This window comes from Bombus vosnesenskii, unplaced genomic scaffold, assembly GCF_011952255.1.
Source record: "Bombus vosnesenskii isolate JDL3184/JDL3185 unplaced genomic scaffold, Bvos_JDL3184-5_v1.1 scf7180000013305, whole genome shotgun sequence".
NCBI lineage: Eukaryota > Metazoa > Arthropoda > Insecta > Hymenoptera > Apidae > Bombus > Bombus vosnesenskii.
Genome location: NW_022882954.1, coordinates 26,024 through 45,343, shown reverse-complemented (window position 1 = coordinate 45,343; position 19,320 = coordinate 26,024). Strand labels below are relative to the sequence as shown.

At 32.7% G+C, this 19,320-nt stretch overlaps 3 protein-coding genes across 11 annotated transcripts; 1 reads left to right on the top strand and 2 right to left on the bottom strand.

Annotated features, from left to right (window-relative positions):
* Positions 1-5,304: 5,304 nt before the first annotated feature.
* On the bottom strand, positions 5,305-8,435 carry LOC117234654 (beta carbonic anhydrase 1). Of its 2 annotated transcripts, none has more exons than XM_033496075.1 (5): positions 7,937-7,976; positions 7,472-7,557; positions 7,003-7,190; positions 6,742-6,933; positions 5,305-5,964 (listed from the first exon to the last, which is right to left on the bottom strand). In XM_033496075.1, the coding sequence occupies exons 1-5, from the start codon at positions 7,954-7,956 to the stop codon at positions 5,755-5,757; spliced, it is 696 nt and encodes a 231-aa protein (XP_033351966.1). In that variant the 5' UTR covers positions 7,957-7,976; the 3' UTR covers positions 5,305-5,754. The 2 variants fall into 2 exon arrangements, with proteins under 2 accessions (XP_033351966.1, XP_033351965.1); XM_033496074.1 differs by lacking the exon at positions 7,937-7,976 and adding an exon at positions 8,244-8,435 and having other exon boundaries at positions 5,308-5,964; positions 7,472-7,556.
* A 93-nt stretch (positions 8,436-8,528) lies between these two features.
* On the bottom strand, positions 8,529-13,603 carry LOC117234653 (ras-related GTP-binding protein A). 7 transcript variants are annotated; one of them, XR_004493557.1, is made up of 8 exons: positions 10,921-11,160; positions 10,752-10,833; positions 10,522-10,621; positions 10,054-10,438; positions 9,769-9,984; positions 9,584-9,699; positions 9,331-9,518; positions 8,529-8,638 (listed from the first exon to the last, which is right to left on the bottom strand). XR_004493557.1 is itself a non-coding variant. In XM_033496069.1 (8 exons), the coding sequence occupies exons 3-8, from the start codon at positions 10,761-10,763 to the stop codon at positions 9,427-9,429; spliced, it is 921 nt and encodes a 306-aa protein (XP_033351960.1). In that variant the 5' UTR covers positions 10,764-10,833; positions 11,877-12,072; positions 12,674-12,849; the 3' UTR covers positions 9,194-9,426. The 7 variants fall into 7 exon arrangements, 6 of the variants coding, with proteins under 6 accessions (XP_033351960.1, XP_033351959.1, XP_033351962.1 ...); XM_033496069.1 differs by lacking the exons at positions 8,529-8,638; positions 10,921-11,160 and adding exons at positions 11,877-12,072; positions 12,674-12,849 and having other exon boundaries at positions 9,194-9,518; XM_033496068.1 differs by lacking the exon at positions 8,529-8,638 and adding an exon at positions 11,167-11,185 and having other exon boundaries at positions 9,194-9,518; positions 10,921-10,997.
* Positions 13,604-13,647: 44 nt separating this feature from the next.
* Positions 13,648-18,741, top strand: LOC117234652 (serine/threonine-protein kinase PAK 3). 2 transcript variants are annotated; one of them, XM_033496065.1, is made up of 11 exons: positions 13,648-13,971; positions 14,144-14,332; positions 15,077-15,272; positions 16,061-16,072; positions 16,524-16,692; positions 16,797-16,935; positions 17,006-17,123; positions 17,223-17,506; positions 17,598-18,093; positions 18,201-18,419; positions 18,537-18,741. In XM_033496065.1, the coding sequence occupies exons 2-11, from the start codon at positions 14,277-14,279 to the stop codon at positions 18,618-18,620; spliced, it is 1,773 nt and encodes a 590-aa protein (XP_033351956.1). In that variant the 5' UTR covers positions 13,648-13,971; positions 14,144-14,276; the 3' UTR covers positions 18,621-18,741. The 2 variants fall into 2 exon arrangements, with proteins under 2 accessions (XP_033351956.1, XP_033351957.1); XM_033496066.1 differs by lacking the exon at positions 16,061-16,072 and having other exon boundaries at positions 13,648-14,332.
* The last annotated feature ends 579 nt before the right edge of the window (positions 18,742-19,320 follow it).

Genomic DNA, 19,320 nt, shown 5'->3' with positions numbered 1-19,320 from the left:
CGTAGGCGTAAGGCACGCGCTCGTTTTGGGGCGAAGTACAACATTGCTGGACGAGGTAGCCGTTCACGAAACGTATGGAAAGATGTTTCATAACAATTGGACTGTTGGCCGGCGGAGAGTCATGGCACAGTACATTCGTGAGTTCATTGCACCGGCTAGGCTGTTGTTGCAACATTTTATAATTACGCCGTAGCTACGCCAGCGTTACCGTTCTGCGAGTAAGTACCTGGCAAAAATAGACGATACCATTGGGGGACATTCGACACACTGTGCTGCCGAGAATTGGCCAATCGTCGATCTGCGCAAACACGATCATTTTTCTCGCTGCGAACCGATGCGAAACGACTCGCAACTTGCAACGTGCCGCACTGCAAGGACTTGCACATTTATCAAGGGCGTTCTACGTGATTCTCTTCTATCGTGATGATAAAGATGCTACGATGTCAGTTTCAATGTTTCAATGTTTCAATGTTTCAATGTCGATTGAAAATCGTGTTATCTCGCGGAAGAAGAAGAAGAAACGATCGTACTAGGAAACAGGTAAACGAGACAGCGCGTGTTGTCTTGTTGGTCGATTTCAATGAAGAACGATTATATAGATTATATAGATTCGGGTAAAGCGTTAGGGAACCAGTTTGCCAACCAGGAGTCAATATACGAGAGAAGACTTGAGAATCGATAAACGACTTTCGCCATCGTCGTGGATACTAGCTCATCGTACGAGTTTCTAAGAGTGTTCGAATACCTTGGCAAGCCATCGGTATCCTACCTACAACTACCAATTAAGAGTTCAAATCCGAGACGTTGACCCCGATCATAACATGTACCATGTATTTTATTGCCTTTCCATCTATACAAAATACTATCTTCGATACCTGGTACCCATAGAGGAGACATCCTCGTCAACATAGATCTCATTAACGAGGTCTATTGTCCGTAGCGGTACGGCGCATTCGTAAGGAGTACAGCAACATCTGACATTACGGCTGGATGAACCTGCGCGCATTAATTCACGAAGCGTCAGAGAAAGGGCGAGAAGTGAGAGGGCAAGAGAAAGAGAGAGGTTTTTCGTACGGGTTGCGCCACGATTATACAGTTAAACGTTAGGCTAACGGTCGTGCTTAGAATTTCGGGCATTTCGAGACGGCGAATAGACACGCACGCGTCACACTCAAAACTTTTACACCTTGACATTCGGCCGACTCATAGAGAAAATTGTGTCAAACTCGCACCACTCGTCACTTCCTCGACCTAAATCCAACGACGGCCGATTAGTAAGCTCCGAACGAAGCGAGAAATGAAAAGTTGATAGCGGTTATTGTACACGAAACGATTGAGTCATGAATTCCAAAACAGCGCAAGTCCACTTTTCACGCTACATACGTGCGTACATACGTATGTGCGTGTACGAAGGTTACAGGCCAAGAACGCATAAAGCGGATTTTTGTACTTTTTACAGGCAATTTTTAAATTTAACACGTTGTCGAAATGCAATCCAATGTTAGGAAGATTGCCTTTTTACTTACTTTCGCAGCCAAACATATGTTTTTTTATCCTTTCCAAAATCTTCATCATATTTCTAGCGATAATATTAAAATTCGTTTCAGCCCGATGGTCTAGAAATTGAAATTGGTTTTACATAGATTACAAACGTAAATCATTACGGAAGCACACTCAACTCGAACACGCAAATATGTAAAACTACAATAGCATACTTTACGAATTTGTTGTAACTAGGTATGTAAATATTTGCGATAAATCAGTCGCAACTTGTACAGTTATATTATCACATATGCCGAATATTATTATTTCCCGATCCGTATCAAACGTAATCGCGAGAATTGCATCTTATTACAGCGCCAACGAAGCTTCGTACAACTCGCGTAACATATTCATAAAGGTTTCCTATAAATGATATAGGCGTTGAAACCTATCTAAAAAAGAAAAAAGACCGAGGAACCTTTCCCTCGATTACAGTTATCATTTTTCTATATTTATATACAATCATTGGCAAACTATAATCAACAAAGGGAAAACTGAACCTCTAATGTACTACCAATCTGCGGTTAAGGTGAAACTATGTAAAATCAGACGAAAGATATGCACAAAAGAATCGAGATGCGACGTTAATAAACCTACATACCGTTTACCGTTTGTATTATAACTATGGAGAAACGTAATATATCACATTTACCATTTTAGCAGCGGCAAGCTTTAAACTCCACTTATAAAATTCTTCCTATTGGAATTGAATCCTTGGTTTCAAAATTATACATGTATTTTCCCGTTGCCTGCTGTGATTTTAAAGATATTGACTGTCATATGATAATTAGTAAATTAAAATATTACTTCCTTAAATCCATAGTTATACTATGGCTATTTCCTTACTTTTGCTACTTTTGAAAATCTCACTTGTTCCTCTCCTCTCCTCTCCGTTCCAGAAAACCCCCTCTTCTTTCAAATATGTCATATTAAAATAATATACTCGTTTGCAGTAGTAAAGTCATATTTTAAAAGGAAGAAATGAACAACGATGTACTTAGTAAGTTCTTCCGTTCCTTCTCAACCTTCCTTTCTTCGGTCCTTCCTAATCTTCAAATGAAACAACCGTACCCAAACTTTTGGCCGAGTATATTTCATCTTTTATTTCCACGTTGACTTTCTATCTCGTTCGAGTAAATAACGAGAATGTCGAAACGTTATAGTTGACCAGCTTCGAGTATAACTCAGCGAGTCGAAAAGTCGAATAGATTCGCCATTGAAGCATAGGAGATAGTAACGATGTCACGATTTCGCACGATCTCCTTTTTTTCTTTCTTTCGCTTTAGACTGGCCGAAGAAAAAGAGCGCGTGGCCAGTGGTGTGTGCCGAGGCATAACACACTGCAGTCCCCGGTAGCATTACTACAATACATTTACTATTCCGTTCCGCTCGTGTATTTTTCCGAAACCTTATTCTTGTAGGAGCGTTGTTGGCTCGCGGTGAGGAACGCTCGTCGACCGTAGAAAAATTAACAATGTCGTATCCGCGTAATTAATTAACGTACCGAGTAAATTTGTGCAAGGGACGTTATCCAATCCCGCCTAAAAAAAAAAAAAACGATATGACGAATGCATTCTGGCAAGACGAAACAAAAGGTATGAACGTTCTTTTACTCTTTCGCCGATTTTTCGCCGCTCTTTTGCCGCTCTTTTGCCGCTCTTTTGCCGCTCTTTCGCCCCGTTTGCAGATGCTGTGAAAATCCTATACAGTTGGTTTTAAACGATTTGGGTTTGGGGCGAGACAAAAAGCTCGTATAGACATATTGTTCATATAAATAGACACGCGATTGATAAGAAAAAAGTGAATTCAAAATAAATGTCTAAAGCATTCTCTATAGGATTGGATGCACGTATAGATGAATCCCGTCTTTATCAAAATCTCATACTCTCTCTCTCTATATATATATATATAGAACTATAGGTTAACTACAGGTATTTGGCTATTTAAACTACTTAGATACAGTAGTACAAGTTCAACGTTGAAAAACAAACGTTTCTGTGCTTCGTGACGTTGAAGAAATTTCTAAAACGCGAGTTTTGTAAACTATGAGTTTTGTAAAATATGTTAAATATTGTATATCGATTGCGTATCGATGAAATAAATTTAGCTTAACAAGAAATTTTAGAAAATTTCTTATTGTAAATTTCTTGTAACAAATCGTGCTAGTCGTTCAATCTGCGGGATTAAATTGCCGAAGCACCTCTCAGAGCATCTTCCAATCTTTACAAAGAAACTGTCGAGCGATATTTCGGTGAAACTCGTTCCGCTAATTGCGGAACAAAGACCGAGGCGAACGCGGAAGCAGCGCATCGAACAATTGCGATCAACAGAGGGTTGAAAGGCCGTCAATCGTTCCTTCTTTGACTTCCTGGTTCAAGAAGAACCCCCGTAGCTCGGGTAGATTCGGTTAGCCCCGCAATTCTGTCCCTCGCCACAAAACTAAAACTACGCAAACTGTCCAGCGTAGCGCAGTGGCAATAAACAATATGTATTCTTCGACTATCCAGGTAAGGCCAGGTAAACGAACCACGAAACTACCGGTGCACCTGAATTTCGTAACCGAGTCTAATTTAAAGGTGTCACCCTTCACGGAAGTTCGGTAGTGTGCACGCTTTAAAAACCTTCTTACGATTCCGACGTAACCCCGGTAACTCCGACAACTGCACAGCTAGTTGGAAAATAGCTGTGTCGACGATGTAGCCGTAACCAAACAGCACAACGAAATGTTCGACAACTTCCAACCAACTGTACATACTAAATTACTTGTCTTAATATAGCTGTTTTATAAGCGCTACTAAATTGCTCTATGACCAAGGAAATATTTTCGAGCATAAATGGGGAAAGCGTCGAGGTACGACGCTTAACACTTTACTTTTCTAATGATGATTGTAACAACGGCAAGTCAGAAGGCGAGAAAAGTCTAGAACTTTGTTACGAGTCTTTAGACTAGACCTTGGGCTATATATATTATATATATATATTATATATATTATATATTATAATATATTATATTATATATATTATATATTATATATATATATATTATATATATATATTGTTGGCATCGACGCGTCTAATACCTGTCTATGAAGCGACGACGTTTCGTCGTTAACAAACGTTCGTTAACAGAAGATGCCTATAATATTGCAGAGCACTGTGATACCATTCGTTACTACGTATAAACATTTCCATGTAAATTTGCACGTTTTACGTTTTTAAATTTACGAAAATAATAAAAGTAAACAACGATTTTTAAATATTTGCGGTAAGTGCAAATAACTATTGTACATTGCGTTAATAAGACTCGAACATCTGATATTGATACTTATAATCATCCTAATTCTACACCTTGGTTCGTTGTTTTGCTTTCTCTTTCGGGAGTGGCATGCTCTAGTTCGCCTGGCCACGAAATCGTCCATCCGTCAATACGGTACGTCCTCCAGCTCTTATTGCTCGACTTCAATTTTATTTCACGTGATTCAAGCGCAAAGTATACTGAACCAAATCGGTGACAAGTCAAGCGGATCGTTAAATGAATCAAACCGAACATATCGAAAACAATAATTATATTTTGTATACCTATCACAGTGATTATATCAAATTACAAGTAATTATATCAAGTTACATAAATTGTAGAAATATTTACTATCACATGTATAAATTGTTATAAATACACAGTGGAAAAACCTTGTATATATCGTATAACCATTTCAAAAATATTATATCATTTATTCCAAAAATAACGTTTCATTTTTCTGCTGAGTGCAGATCTCATCGATAAATAAATAATTTTTCCTTTACACCTTACATGTTAACGAATACGTGCTACATAAAAAAAAATCTCCCTATAATATACAGTGAAACTAATAATAATATACAATTAAACTATGCCCCGCGAATTATTAGAAATAAATCTATATCAAATATCCTTATTATAAATTCCTTCAACACTGTCATGGCGATCTATTTTGTGCAAACGAGTTTGTAATATGAATCTTAATAAGAAAAAAAAAACAGAAAAAAATAGAAGAGAATTCACTACTTTCACATTCAGGTACATTACACGGTCTTCGATTGAGCGAGTATCTAACTCGCACCCACTCCACGTTTAAACATTCTAGGGAGGTTCAACGAATCGTAATTATTCAATCTCAACGACGAAACGATTTCCCACCTATATAAGTAAAAGTTACCGTTTTAGCATTAAGCAATTTAAGAATAATATTTCTTAATTTCTGCAAGCAAAGACGCTTCGGTCGATTCGTTTATTTCTACGAATCTTTTATTTGCCCTACTAAAGTAATAAATATCACCAGTGTAAATATCAAACCACAAAGCATGAATGTGCAAATCATGCCTCTCAAGCCGTTTCTTTAAAAACCCATAAGAAGCTATGTTTTGTAACTGCTGTAGAGTATTTATCTGAAATTAAAATACACGTATTTCTTTAAAATAGACTTCAATTTAAATTTATTAATTACAGAGATGATCGTAACCGACTATATATATATATATATATATATACACTTTATTATAGTATAACCAAATTGGACCAAACAACTTGCGTTTCTTTTCTTTCTATCTTTCTTTCTTCTTCTTCTTCTCTTTTTTCTTTTTTTTTCAAGTTAAGGGAATTAATAAAAATATATTATATATATATATATATATATATATATACAGGGTGGTTGGTAACTGGTGGTACAAGCGGAAAGGGGGTGATTTTACGCGAAAAAAGAAGTCGAAAATATAGAATAAAAATTTTTCGTTTGAGGCTTTGTTTTCGAAAAAATCGACTTTGAATTTTCGCTCGGTACGCGTGCGGTACGTTATAACGGATCTCACTGTAGATCGCTCGAAGATGGTATCCCACTGAGGGTAGCCATTCACATGCTATATTGCTACATCACTAAGCTATAATATTTTACCAAATGTCCTACTGGACAAATTGTAAAATGTAAATAAATAAATAATAAAAAAAACTGTAGATCGTTGTTTCGATGGAAAAATTAGAAAAAAAAAAAATTAAAAAGAAAATTTTTATTCTATATTTTCGACTTCTTTTTCGCGTAGAATCACCCCCTTTCCGCTTGTACCAGCAGTTACCAACCACCCTGTATATACACTGAAAATTTTATCCGATTTATTCTGTTTTAAAAGGTGTTTGGCCAATTATGCGATAATAAATGCATCTATACTAACTTGAGATAACTTATCCTCTATAGCAAATTTATTGTCTGAGTCGATATAGGCCACAAACTTCCGTAAAGGCGTTTCAGCTTGAAATAATATCGGCTCGTGGAAGCCAGCAACTTCAAGCTGTTGAAATTTCGCTAAACTGTTGCTAGCGTGTGCACACAACCATGCTCTTAACGGTGATATCCTTCTGTTCACCTAAGAGGTAACAATTATTATAGATTAAATAAATATGTGTAAAAATAGTAAAACTAACAAAGTACACACTTTCGATGCGAATTCTTCGTCCCGCAAAGCATACAGCAAATTCATAGCTTTGCAATCGCTATGGCCACAAACTATAATGTGTTTTATATTGTTTACTACACAACCAAGTTCTAAGGCCGCTGGCTCACACATTGTTAACTCGTCTACGAAATGCTGAGAATGAGGAATAAGATTACCGGCATTTCTTACTGAAAAAACATAAAATTTGACAAAACTTTAAATTCTTCAAAAACTTAAAAAAAAAAATTTGTCAAATACTTGTTCTTTGGAATATTTCACACCATGTTTCTTTAGCAAAATCAACGACACATTCAAAGAAAAAATATCTTTCAAATTAATACATTAAAAACATTAGAAACGTTACAGTAATGTTCCATTGTATTAAACTGAAACGTGAAATTGTCCGGAAAAAAAAAGAAGCAACAAGTTTCATATTCGAGAAGATCAATGTCATGATAAGGTCTCGTACCGACAAACATGTCTCCAACGTTTGTTTCCGTAAATCTAGTTGGAATCATCCGGGAGTCCATGCAAGTAAAGAATACTGCCTTTGGCTGTGTAAGATAAGTAACGACAAAAATCAGTCATGCCAATAAATGTTAATATCCCACCTTACATTAGTTATGTAATTTATGCAGTATATTATTTATAATACTTTTTATACTTTCATATTCTAATAGCTTTTTTACACGTTAAATTATATACACATACGTACATACATATCTTACGTATATGTATATAGTTTTCATGCATAGCAACAGTTTGAGAAAGAATAAATGCAATAAACATTTAAAACAACAATAAAGCATATTAATAACAACGCGGATTTTAATATTTGATTTAATAACTTCAACTTTCAAATATTTCAATCTATTATTAAATTAATCTTTATAGGTCGCGTTATATCAAACTAATGTCTGACGCATGCTTACAGAGATAAAATTTTATCCACATGCATGTATGTATGATTCCTATGGATGATTCTTTAGTTCAAGGACATATGAAAACAAACTTGTTCTTTTCCAAATCTAATAAAAACATATATGAAATAAATAGATATTTTACTTAAATTTGATTATACTTTCTCAACATGTATACCTTTTATCACGAATATCAAAAATAATTACCACCGTCTTTCGCAATTTAAATATTAATATCAGACGAAACGTGAAACGTCATAAAAAGAGAAATATGTCCACAAGTTATCAACAGTGACTTAGAGAAAAAAAATTGTAACGTACTTCGGGATGATCTCGAACTCTTTGAAACTGTTTCACCATTTCTTCCCTATGGCAATTCCTATATTTCGTAATTCCTTTGATTATTCTATCCATGGTGGATACAATACACACTTTGTCACGTTCTATCAACCTAAAATGGTGACAACACACGATTTCGCCATAGCCGAGCAGAAGGCGGCAATTTTAAATGTATCACACAACTAAAAAATGAGTATAAAGATTAGTTTAAAGATTACTTAACTTATTCTACTTTTCATTTAAATACGACATTAAATTTAGATTCAATTCGATGACTTTATTTATTCGCATAATTAAAAAATACAGTCTAGTGATACACGTGAAAGCATAAGCTTTTATTATTCCATGTTCCTTTTATTACTTCTTCGTAAATACAGCTGTAAATAAATTCATACATGTTTAATATTTGTTCTTCTTTCCGTATGTCGAAAGGTACCAATCAAAATTTTATACAAAATATAACGTATAATTTAACATTATCGTTATCTAAATCGAAAGATACAATTACGGTTAGCTTGATTGTTGCAATAGCACGGTTTATATAATAAGTATATATGTACACTATTATATCAAGTAAATATAATTTAAGAAAATATATATATCTTTGTAACAGGCCAGAGAGAATAATTGCTATACAGAAATAAAATACGTAACATCATAGAACCAGGAAAAAGCTTAACCCAGAAAACCATGTATTATCTCTAAGAGCCAAGACAGTATTTACTATAAGCGAACAACGATATATATGTCCACTTAACATGATACTAATAGCGTACAATTTCATACTAACAAGTATAAATATATATATATATATATATATATATTTTGTATATATATATATATATATATATGTTGTATTCATTTATTAACACGTACATGCGTAGCAAAATTTTTAAATATTCTTTCAAATTTTGTATAGAAGAAACTAAAAATTCTGAAATACAATATAATTCTTTGAAAATGACAGTATTAATAATAGTTTTGTCACAAATTACATATTGAAATTATTCATTCATTAGCAAAATTATCGATTTACTTTAATTAATAAAAGAGGAAAGTTCTCATGCACCTTCATTGTGATGATTCTCTTTTAAAGTGACTCTTAGATTCAATAGCGATTAACAGCCTGGACCCGGGTGACAACGCGCCTGGGTCGAGCTGATTTCTATCTACTTAATGCCGAGCTCTGACTAGCACGCTCTAATTTCTCAAAATGTTTTCGTGCATTACGAATATTGATTAATGTTGCTGCTGATGCTGAAACAGTAGGAATAATTATTTCAGTATTTATTAAAAAACGAATTAAGATACTAAATACTTACGGATAGCAGGATCCGACATAATAACCATTACATATGTATTTGATGTAAACACATCAATAAAAGCTGCAAAATTTGTATTTCTAACTTCCATACTTTGAAATTGTGCCGCCAGTTTGCTAAAAATATGTAATTTATAAATATATGTTCAAACTAGCTTATATATATACTTTTTATAAGCAAGTTACCTGCAACTAAGTTTGAACTGTTTTATTATATTAGAAACTTTTTCAAATCGATGTATATCTCTATGATGCTGCCTTTGACAATAACTAATTACTAAAAATGTTGCCCTTTCAAATAAGAGTACTTCATCGGCATCAATAATATTTGTAAATTGTTTCAAACTCTGTTCAAGCTCTTTCACATTTGGAATCAACATATATACGATCGAAGACCATGCCCTAAACATAATAGCTTGCATGAAATTATAAAATAAAGATTGAAATCATTGTACAGTTACAAAGATATACCTATATAATGTTTCATCCCATATGCTAGTTCTAAAACAAGTACATTCGAGTGGCAAACTAAGTCTTTTCAGATCTTCTTCTCTTTCTCTAAATATCAAATCTCGCTGATCCTCTTGTACTAAATCCATCTTATGTACTAAACAGAATATCTTTGCTTCTGGACTATTTTGTAATATTGCTTCTAAGCAACTTTGATAATAATGCATGTCTTTATCTAATTCTCTGGATTCTACGTCGAAAACATAGATCAAAACCTCTACGTTCCTAAATATATTGTCACGTTGCGATGCAAAATAATTTTCCATGAATGCTTCTTGACCACCGCAATCCCAAAGATTTAACACCAAATTACCAAGGAATCGAACATGACTATGTTCTACATCAACTATTAAACATACCAGTAAATTAATAAATAATGCATAAGGTACAAATATTTGATAAAACTGGTATAAGCCAAGTATTACACACTTGTTGCTCCCAAACGACGTGTATCACGAGCAATATAATTGGCAAAAATTATGCTGCGCATACTAGTCTTTCCTGAACCGCTCTTACCCATCAACAGAACCTAAAAAATATAGAATATTCATTATATGTAAAACTTACACACACGCGCGCGCACGCACGAACATCTATTAATAAACGGTACAAATTAATTTAAGCGGTTATGATTTTAGATAAGTACAAAATTTGAATACCTTCTTCTTCATCTTGAATTGATAATGTTATATCTAAGAATTAGTTAAAAATCGTATGCGACAGTTGATCAATTGTTGTGTCCTGCAACAAATTATTGAATAGTATGATACAGTTACACAGTTAAACAGTTTCCATTACACTTATGACAGCAGTACATTCCGAACATACGTCAAATACGTGGTCAGATGTTAAATTCATAGGTTATTTCACACTGTTCGATGAATCACATAGTACAACTCTATAACCTATAATAAACGCACACCAATTCTCTTGTCAGTTAACAAATGGCATTAAATATCATTTACAGATACTTCATAATATCAAAAACATGGGTTGTTCAGAATGAAAATAACGATCTCCTTAATAGTATACAGTCTTATGTTATGAATTATAATAATTGTGATTACTCTCTACCTTCTTCCAATGTGATTAACTTTTAAGCTAAGTATGTAGCTAACTTCACACATGTTGTCATTATTCACGTATCATTGAAAGATAAGATAATTGAGCCAACTGTACTTAATAAAATGTATGACAAACAATGTATTTATCATTAATGCATATTAATACCTTTAATATTATCAAGTATTACTTAATATTTCTGTAACATTTCGCAAATTTAACCAATCTTTATCTTTTCTAAGTTTCTAAATTATTTTGATGTTACATGTACATATATACACACACGCGCACACACACACAAATAAATAAATTCTAAATTTTTAAGCTTTTAGACTATGCAGCACTGGAAAGCACTTATATCGAATAGAAATGTAATTAATCTAACATTATACACTTCTGAAACTATTATTTTCTTTAATATAATTGCGGTAAAAAATCATTTATAAAAGAATTGGTATCATTTTACTTATATTAATATACATTATAAATACAACTTAATCATGCGGAAGGCTTATAACCATACTAAATGATGATTCTATGCATAAATACAGAATGATAATTCTTATAAATATGAATATGTCAAACGATAAAAATCTGCAAGATTAAAATGTCATAGTATTATGTATTCAAAGTATCAAGAATAACAGAGAAAATAATAAAAAGTACTTTTAAGAGAATTTTGATTTTCAAACAAGCATTTTATATTACAAAACAAAACTTACATATAAATTTACATATGATAGAGCAATGTTCTTACAAATGTTTTGGAATGTAAAACATGTAAGAACTTCCTCAAATATGTCATAATATGATTTTTTATATATTTGTTCCTTCTTTTCTTAAGTTACAAAAATATTTTACATAGACAGGTATAATATAATCAAAGGATTCATTTCTGGACACACGTTAACAAACTACCTGTAATGGATAACGATAAATATTTATATTTGCCAAAAAAAGAAAAAAAATCAGTTAATTTTATTATGGACTTAGAAATATACAAGTTATTAAGATGCAATTTCATACATATTAATAATGCTTATGATATCTGAACATTATATTCTTTATATAGTCTTTGTTATGCATATAATTATAAATAGTCCTGTGTGTATATATATATATATATATATATATATGTATTTATTATTGTTATTATTATTATACTCCATGTCTTAAGAATTTAAGTTCATATTTTTTAAATTATTATTTACTTTATTTATAGTATATAGTTAACCCCCATATATGCTTCTTCCAGATAAGTAAGATACTCATTTGTCAGAAATATAAACCGAGATAATACATTTTTAACAAGCACACTTTTTAGTGACAAATATTTTGAAGAGATTTAAACATGTAATTATGATACATAAATTATAAAAATATATATTACATCTATTTTCGAAAGGTAAAGATTGAATAGTTTCGAATACGAATATAAAATTAATTTGTAAAAGCATATTTAATTCATTATGTACAACCTCTAGTATAAATAAAAATAAAAATATGAATAGGTACCTACACGAAAATAGCAAATATGCAGTTTTATAATTACTAAACTACGATTTATACGCATACGAAATCTTAAGATATTTCAGCACACTCTCTTTGAATATACAAATTTCTAATTTATCTTTAAAAAGTATATAATAATCCACTGAAAGCTTTCATTTTAGCGAGTAAAACCATATTGAAGTTTACAACAATATGTATTTGTTTCCATGTTGGCTAACCTGTAATTGATTCACTTGCAGTCTTACCACCGTTCCAACCTATATTGTTCTAAATTTCTTTTTAAATCATATACATATACATATATATATATATATATACAGGCACCCGCACGCACGCATATATACATATATGTACATATACGGACTTACTCGTGTTAATCGACAATAGGTTGCGGGTGAAAGTAAGTATATGCGTGTACATACTAAGTACTAATGATCAAACCTTGTAAGTGTATGAACAGAGGAATACATGGTGAAAAGGAGAGAGAAAGAAGCAAATGAAAAAGTGGAAAAGAGGGAAAGAAAGGGAAAGGAAAGGAGGGAGGTACAGAAAGAGAGGGAGTGAACGGTGTTCCAGTAGTAGAGGCGCTGTACAGTGGTAGAGGACTGTGGCAGCGGTGGTGATTCAGACTTCTTATCAACCTTGAAAAAAGTGTGGAGAAGAACAGGAAGAGATTCGTCGTCATTGGGCGTCGATTATACGTACGAAATGAGATACCATTGATAAGACTCAGAGCGCCGCGTGGTTCCGCCTCCGCCGTGCCCAAACACGGCACATCACGGACGTGTGGATAAAGCGGCGCCATATATACACGATATACAATCGTATTTTTTCTTTCGCGAGTGCGAGACGACAGAAAAAGGGAGGAGTGAAAACACTCCGAGAACGAAAGAGCAATCGCGACACTAAAGAACATCCCAGACACGGAGAACGGTGGAAAGTGAGAACAAGAGAAGGAGGGAGGGAGGGAGAGAGAGAGAGAGATAGATAGAGAGTGAGAGAGAGAGAGACAGAGGAAGAGGGAGGGCGAGAGGGAGAGAGAACTAGAGATCCGTGGATGCGGCGCGGTGTCTGCTCCCGTGCGTGCGTGAATCACGCTTTGGAGGTGCCTGTCTATCCCTCGTCTTCGAGCACACCCTATACTCACGACATTGACCCGTTCGAAGACGCCGCTATTCTTCAAAATCGAACACCTTTCACAAGTACCCGAAACTGTCACTCACGAGGAGAGGCATTTTTCTTTCGTTTTGTCTCCTGTTCTTTACCGGTCACCAAGACTATATCCATATCTGTGATATAGAGCCGGTAATTTCAAACATCATTTCGATAACGTCTGCTAAATTCAAGAAAGCAAATTCTTTTATCTATAACGAAAGTGAATGGATCTTCAAGTCTCATGTTTTCAACAAACAACTTGGTGTTTTTGTCAACATAAAGAATTCTCTGTATACTGTGATTCAAACCTTTAGTCTTTTAGGATTTATATAACGTAAGAACGACTAGGATCTCTGAGGCAGGGGCTAATAGTATTAAACAAATCTTTGAACAAAATTATAGAAACGCAGCAACGTAAGGTAGATTGGCAACAAAGGGACAAAAGTAGAAACAACATGTCAGATGAAGAAGACAAACCCCCTGCACCTCCTGTACGACTTACATCAAATAGGTAACTATATATTCTATGCTACATTATTATGTTGTTATAATTTACTAGTACCGAAAAATTTCTCAATGAAAGAATATATCATTTAATATTAGATATTTTAATATATATTCAGTAACAGATATGTCTAATGTTTCATTCTCTAGTTCTATACATTTCTATGTAATATAATAGATGTAATATCAGAACACTGTTCTGTAACACTAAAAGCTGATAAGTTTGTTACACATTACATTTTTATTATTTTCTTTACAATAAGTAAATGTCTACATCTTCCAAAAATAGGATAACAGACACTAATCTAGTGGTTGCTAAAAATAAAATCCTACAGTTCAGACACGATGACATTCTGATGTGGGAGACCATCCTTTTAAGTCTTTATATCCAGTCTTACTAACAAACGTGTGTGTGTGTATATATATATATATATATATGTATTATACATATATATGTATTATATGTATTATAATTTTTATATTAATTTTGTACATATTTTGAATGTATTAGACATAAAAGCTGTTATAACGAATGTAAAAGTTAGTTATATATTTGTATGTTCTATAAATAATAGCTTACTACTTAAATATATAAATAATAAAATATATATTAAAGTATCCAATATAACATTTAATCTACAAATTCTATTTATGTATAATTTATGTATATAGAAGTGAATGTATAACTGTAAGATTATTTTGTCTCATTTGATGTCACTAGTTAGATAATGATAGATTAAACATGTTTCAGAGGTGAATCAACACCTAATTTACCAGTGGATATGCGTCCACTACCTAAGGAACCTGATTCTGATGAACGTAAGAAGAAAACATTGAAAAGCAAAATGAAGGTAAAAGAAAATAAGGATAAACCCAACATCAGTTATCCCACCAACTTTGAACATACTGTACATGTTGGATTTGACGCTGTTACTGGTGAATTTACGGTAAGTCAATTCACTATTTGCAATTTGTTACTATTGTTCAAGATGCACTCGCTTTCCGCTTTGCTACTATACAATGGTACGGAGTATCCAAATAGACATTACATAGTAATTCTTTATTGCATTACATTACTGGTTACATAAATTCTCCAAGATCCCTTCTGACAATGCAAGAAAAACAGAACTAATTCTTAGATATGAAACATCTCTGATTGAATTTTTATTTGTTGCTTTCACCAATGGAACATTATTAAATTGATATTTATTAATAGGTAATATTTAGCAATCGCTTTGCAATTTTCATTGGCTTATTCATGTATTAATATATTGCATAATAAATGATAATAAAAATATGTGGAAATAAAGTAAGTTACAGTACTACAACCTGGATAGAATTTAATTTACTTTGTAGTGCAATTTTTATTATATTTCAATAAATTAAAATTGTGCGTACGTGCGTGCGTGCGTGTATGTATGTGTGCGTGTGCGAGTGTGTTTGTGATAAATGAATATATATATGTATGTGAAGAATAATTCATTTGTGAAACGTGTGTCATCGTAAGAGCAACTAGTAATGTATTATTAAATATTAATGCAAACAATTTTCTTTGTCTAAAAAGTATATCTCAAATGGATCTTTCGTACCGAAAAAAAAAAAAAAAAATAAATTTTCATCACTTGTTCACATGTGTATGGACATTGTGGAAAAGTAATTTGGTAATTTGTCTGATGCTTCTTATACCTATTATTTTTTCACATGAAAAACTAACTAGACACGTATTTCTTTCAAGCTGCCATTAAAAGTAAGTAATTTAAAATGACCACAAAAGTAGTTTGTTTATAATCCTTCTTATTATACATACACTTAATTTAACTGTTTGTTTTTGTTGCAATTAACAGGATTAAGTTGTTATATTTTATTTCAAAATTTAGAGTTTATCATAGATTAGAAGCATATAGCTGCTTTAGTAGATTTATAGATGCTTTAGTCAACGTTGCATTTAATATTATTGCTTTCTTGCAGAATGAATTTTAACATTGGTTTGAGTGCTTACAATCTTACTATTTATTCAACAACTGTAACAATTGGAGTCTTAAATATTTTATATTTGCACGGTGTTCTCTTAGTTTTCAGAACTTTGAGAATTATACTTTTGTAAATATTATATCCTAACCTATCAGTTACATCTTCTTTAAAGTTTTGTACATGTAAGACTATTAATGATTACTTTGAAATATAACTTTTGTTCTTAGGGGATGCCAGAAGCATGGGCAAGGTTGCTTATGTCTAGTAATATTAGTAAACAAGAACAGAAGAAAAATCCACAGGCTGTATTGGATGTTCTGAATTGGTATGACAGTAGCAGTAAAGAAACAAAAGGTTCCAAATACATGACAACTACAAAAATGGTTGGGGTGGTTGGTAAGTTAATAACATTTACATAAAGATTAATCTATAATGTTCTTATTATCATATGCCAGTTATATATACATTAACGAATGAAGCACAGGAAATTTTATGTGCAGCTCCTATTGAGAGAGCCAGTAGTCCTAGAAGCATGGTGGGTATAGGTGTTGGGACAGGAGGAGGAGGAGGAGGAAATATTCGTGGTCAAGCAATGTCACAAGCTTCTGGAAGTTCTCATTCTCAACATTCGCTCAGCAGGTAAGCCTCATATGCTTCCAAATCTCTTTCTCTTCCTATTTTTGTACTTATTCTGTATATAAAATTATAGAGTAAGTAGCAGTAGTCCAAGTAGTACACCAACGGATGCTTGCGCGACTAGTTCCGAACAGGAAGATGAACCGCCACCACCACCGATTTCTGCTAGGCCCGAACGTACGAAATCGATCGTAAGTAATAACTGTCTGCAAATTGTCAAAAATTAGAATTATTTTCCTATATTTGAGTGTTGTAAGTACTAAACTAAAAAATTAAATACTTTGCAATAGTATACAAAGCCAATAGAAGAAGAACCACCGCCTCCATTAACTACCACGTTAGGATCACCCCAACGAAACGGAACGCCGCAACAGCCACATCAATCACAACTGGATAGAAATAAAAATCAAGCGACTCCTACATCAACGACAACCGATCAAACAAGACCAGCGCAAAGTGATAAAGCTAGAAAGAAAAAAATGTCAGATGATGAAATATTAGAAAAATTAAGAACAATTGTAAGTGTAGGTGACCCAAATAGGAAATATACGAAAATGGAAAAAATAGGGCAGGGGTAAGTTATATAATATAAAATAATATAAAATGTAAATATTCTCTTATGGAATTTTTTTGCATTTTTATATATTTTTAACGTTATCTTCCAGTGCTTCGGGAACGGTGTACACAGCAATTGAAACATCAACAGGTATGGAAGTTGCAATAAAACAAATGAATCTTTCACAACAACCAAAGAAGGAGTTAATAATAAATGAAATATTGGTTATGCGGGAGAATAAGCACCCAAATGTTGTAAATTACTTGGATAGTTACCTCGTAGGAGAAGAATTATGGGTAGTTATGGAATATTTGCCTGGTGGTAGTTTGACAGATGTTGTAACTGAGACTTGTATGGATGAGGGTCAAATAGCAGCAGTGTGTAGAGAGGTCCTACAAGCTTTGGAGTTCCTTCATTGTAATCAAGTTATACACAGGGATATTAAGTCTGATAATATCCTGCTTGGACTAGACGGTGGAGTAAAATTAACAGATTTTGGATTTTGTGCACAAATTTCACCAGAGCAAAGCAAACGAACTACAATGGTTGGTACACCATATTGGATGGCGCCAGAAGTAGTTACAAGAAAACAGTATGGTCCAAAGGTGAATGAAAAGAATGACACTCTACAACTATTACATTGCAATGTCTATATAGTAATTACTATATAACTATTGTACTATAATATTTATAAATTATTTAAATCTTATAGGTTGATATCTGGTCGTTGGGTATAATGGCTATTGAAATGATAGAAGGAGAACCACCATATTTAAATGAAAATCCATTAAGAGCATTATATTTGATCGCAACAAATGGTAAACCTGAAATCAAAGAAAAGGATAAACTGTCAGGAATTTTTCAAGACTTTTTGGATCAGTGTTTGGAGGTCGAAGTGGAGAAACGATCAGCAGCTTCAGAATTACTCAAGGTAATTCTAACAATACTTTATACTAACCTAAAGTACAATTAATATGTGTTTTATATTTAAATTTACGTAAATGGAATAAACTTTTAATAAAATTTGTACTTTTATGGCAAATTGCAGCATCCTTTTCTGAAATTAGCAAGGCCACTTGCTTCCCTAACACCTTTAATAATGGCAGCGAAGGAAGCTGCTAAAGGTAATTAGAAGAGTGGTATTATGATATGATCATAAAAATATAATTTTGCAGAAAAATAATGAATCACCCTCCCAAAATGGAACGGCACAATAATTCAATAATATATAATAAATAATGAATAAACATATATAAATAAATAAATAAATATATATATATGTATGTATGTATGTATGTATGTATGTATGTATGTATGTACGTACGTATATAAATATATATATATATATATATATATATATATATATATATATATATATATATATATATATATATATATATATATATATATACTATATATATCATATATATATATATATATATATATCTCTCTATATATATATATATATATATATATATATATATTTATAAACATATATACATATATATGTATATATATATATATATATATATATAGGTCATAGATAGATAGATAGAACTTATCCGATACCTTGAAAAGTATCGAGAAATGGTTTCAAAGTTTTTAAATTGCTCGATTCTCGCATGTTGCGAGGAAATCAAGTTAAATCAGAAGAACTGTGAACGATCTGACGGCAGAAATCTTGTATTCCTCGATGGGTATATATTAGTTACTAAGAGTTCAACATTTTATTTAAATAGTCTTCAAAGTAAAAGATAAACTGTACGAGTGGGTTGTTGCCTGAAGAGCTCTTGTACTAATACCGAACTGTCATCGAGGATTCTCAAGCGACT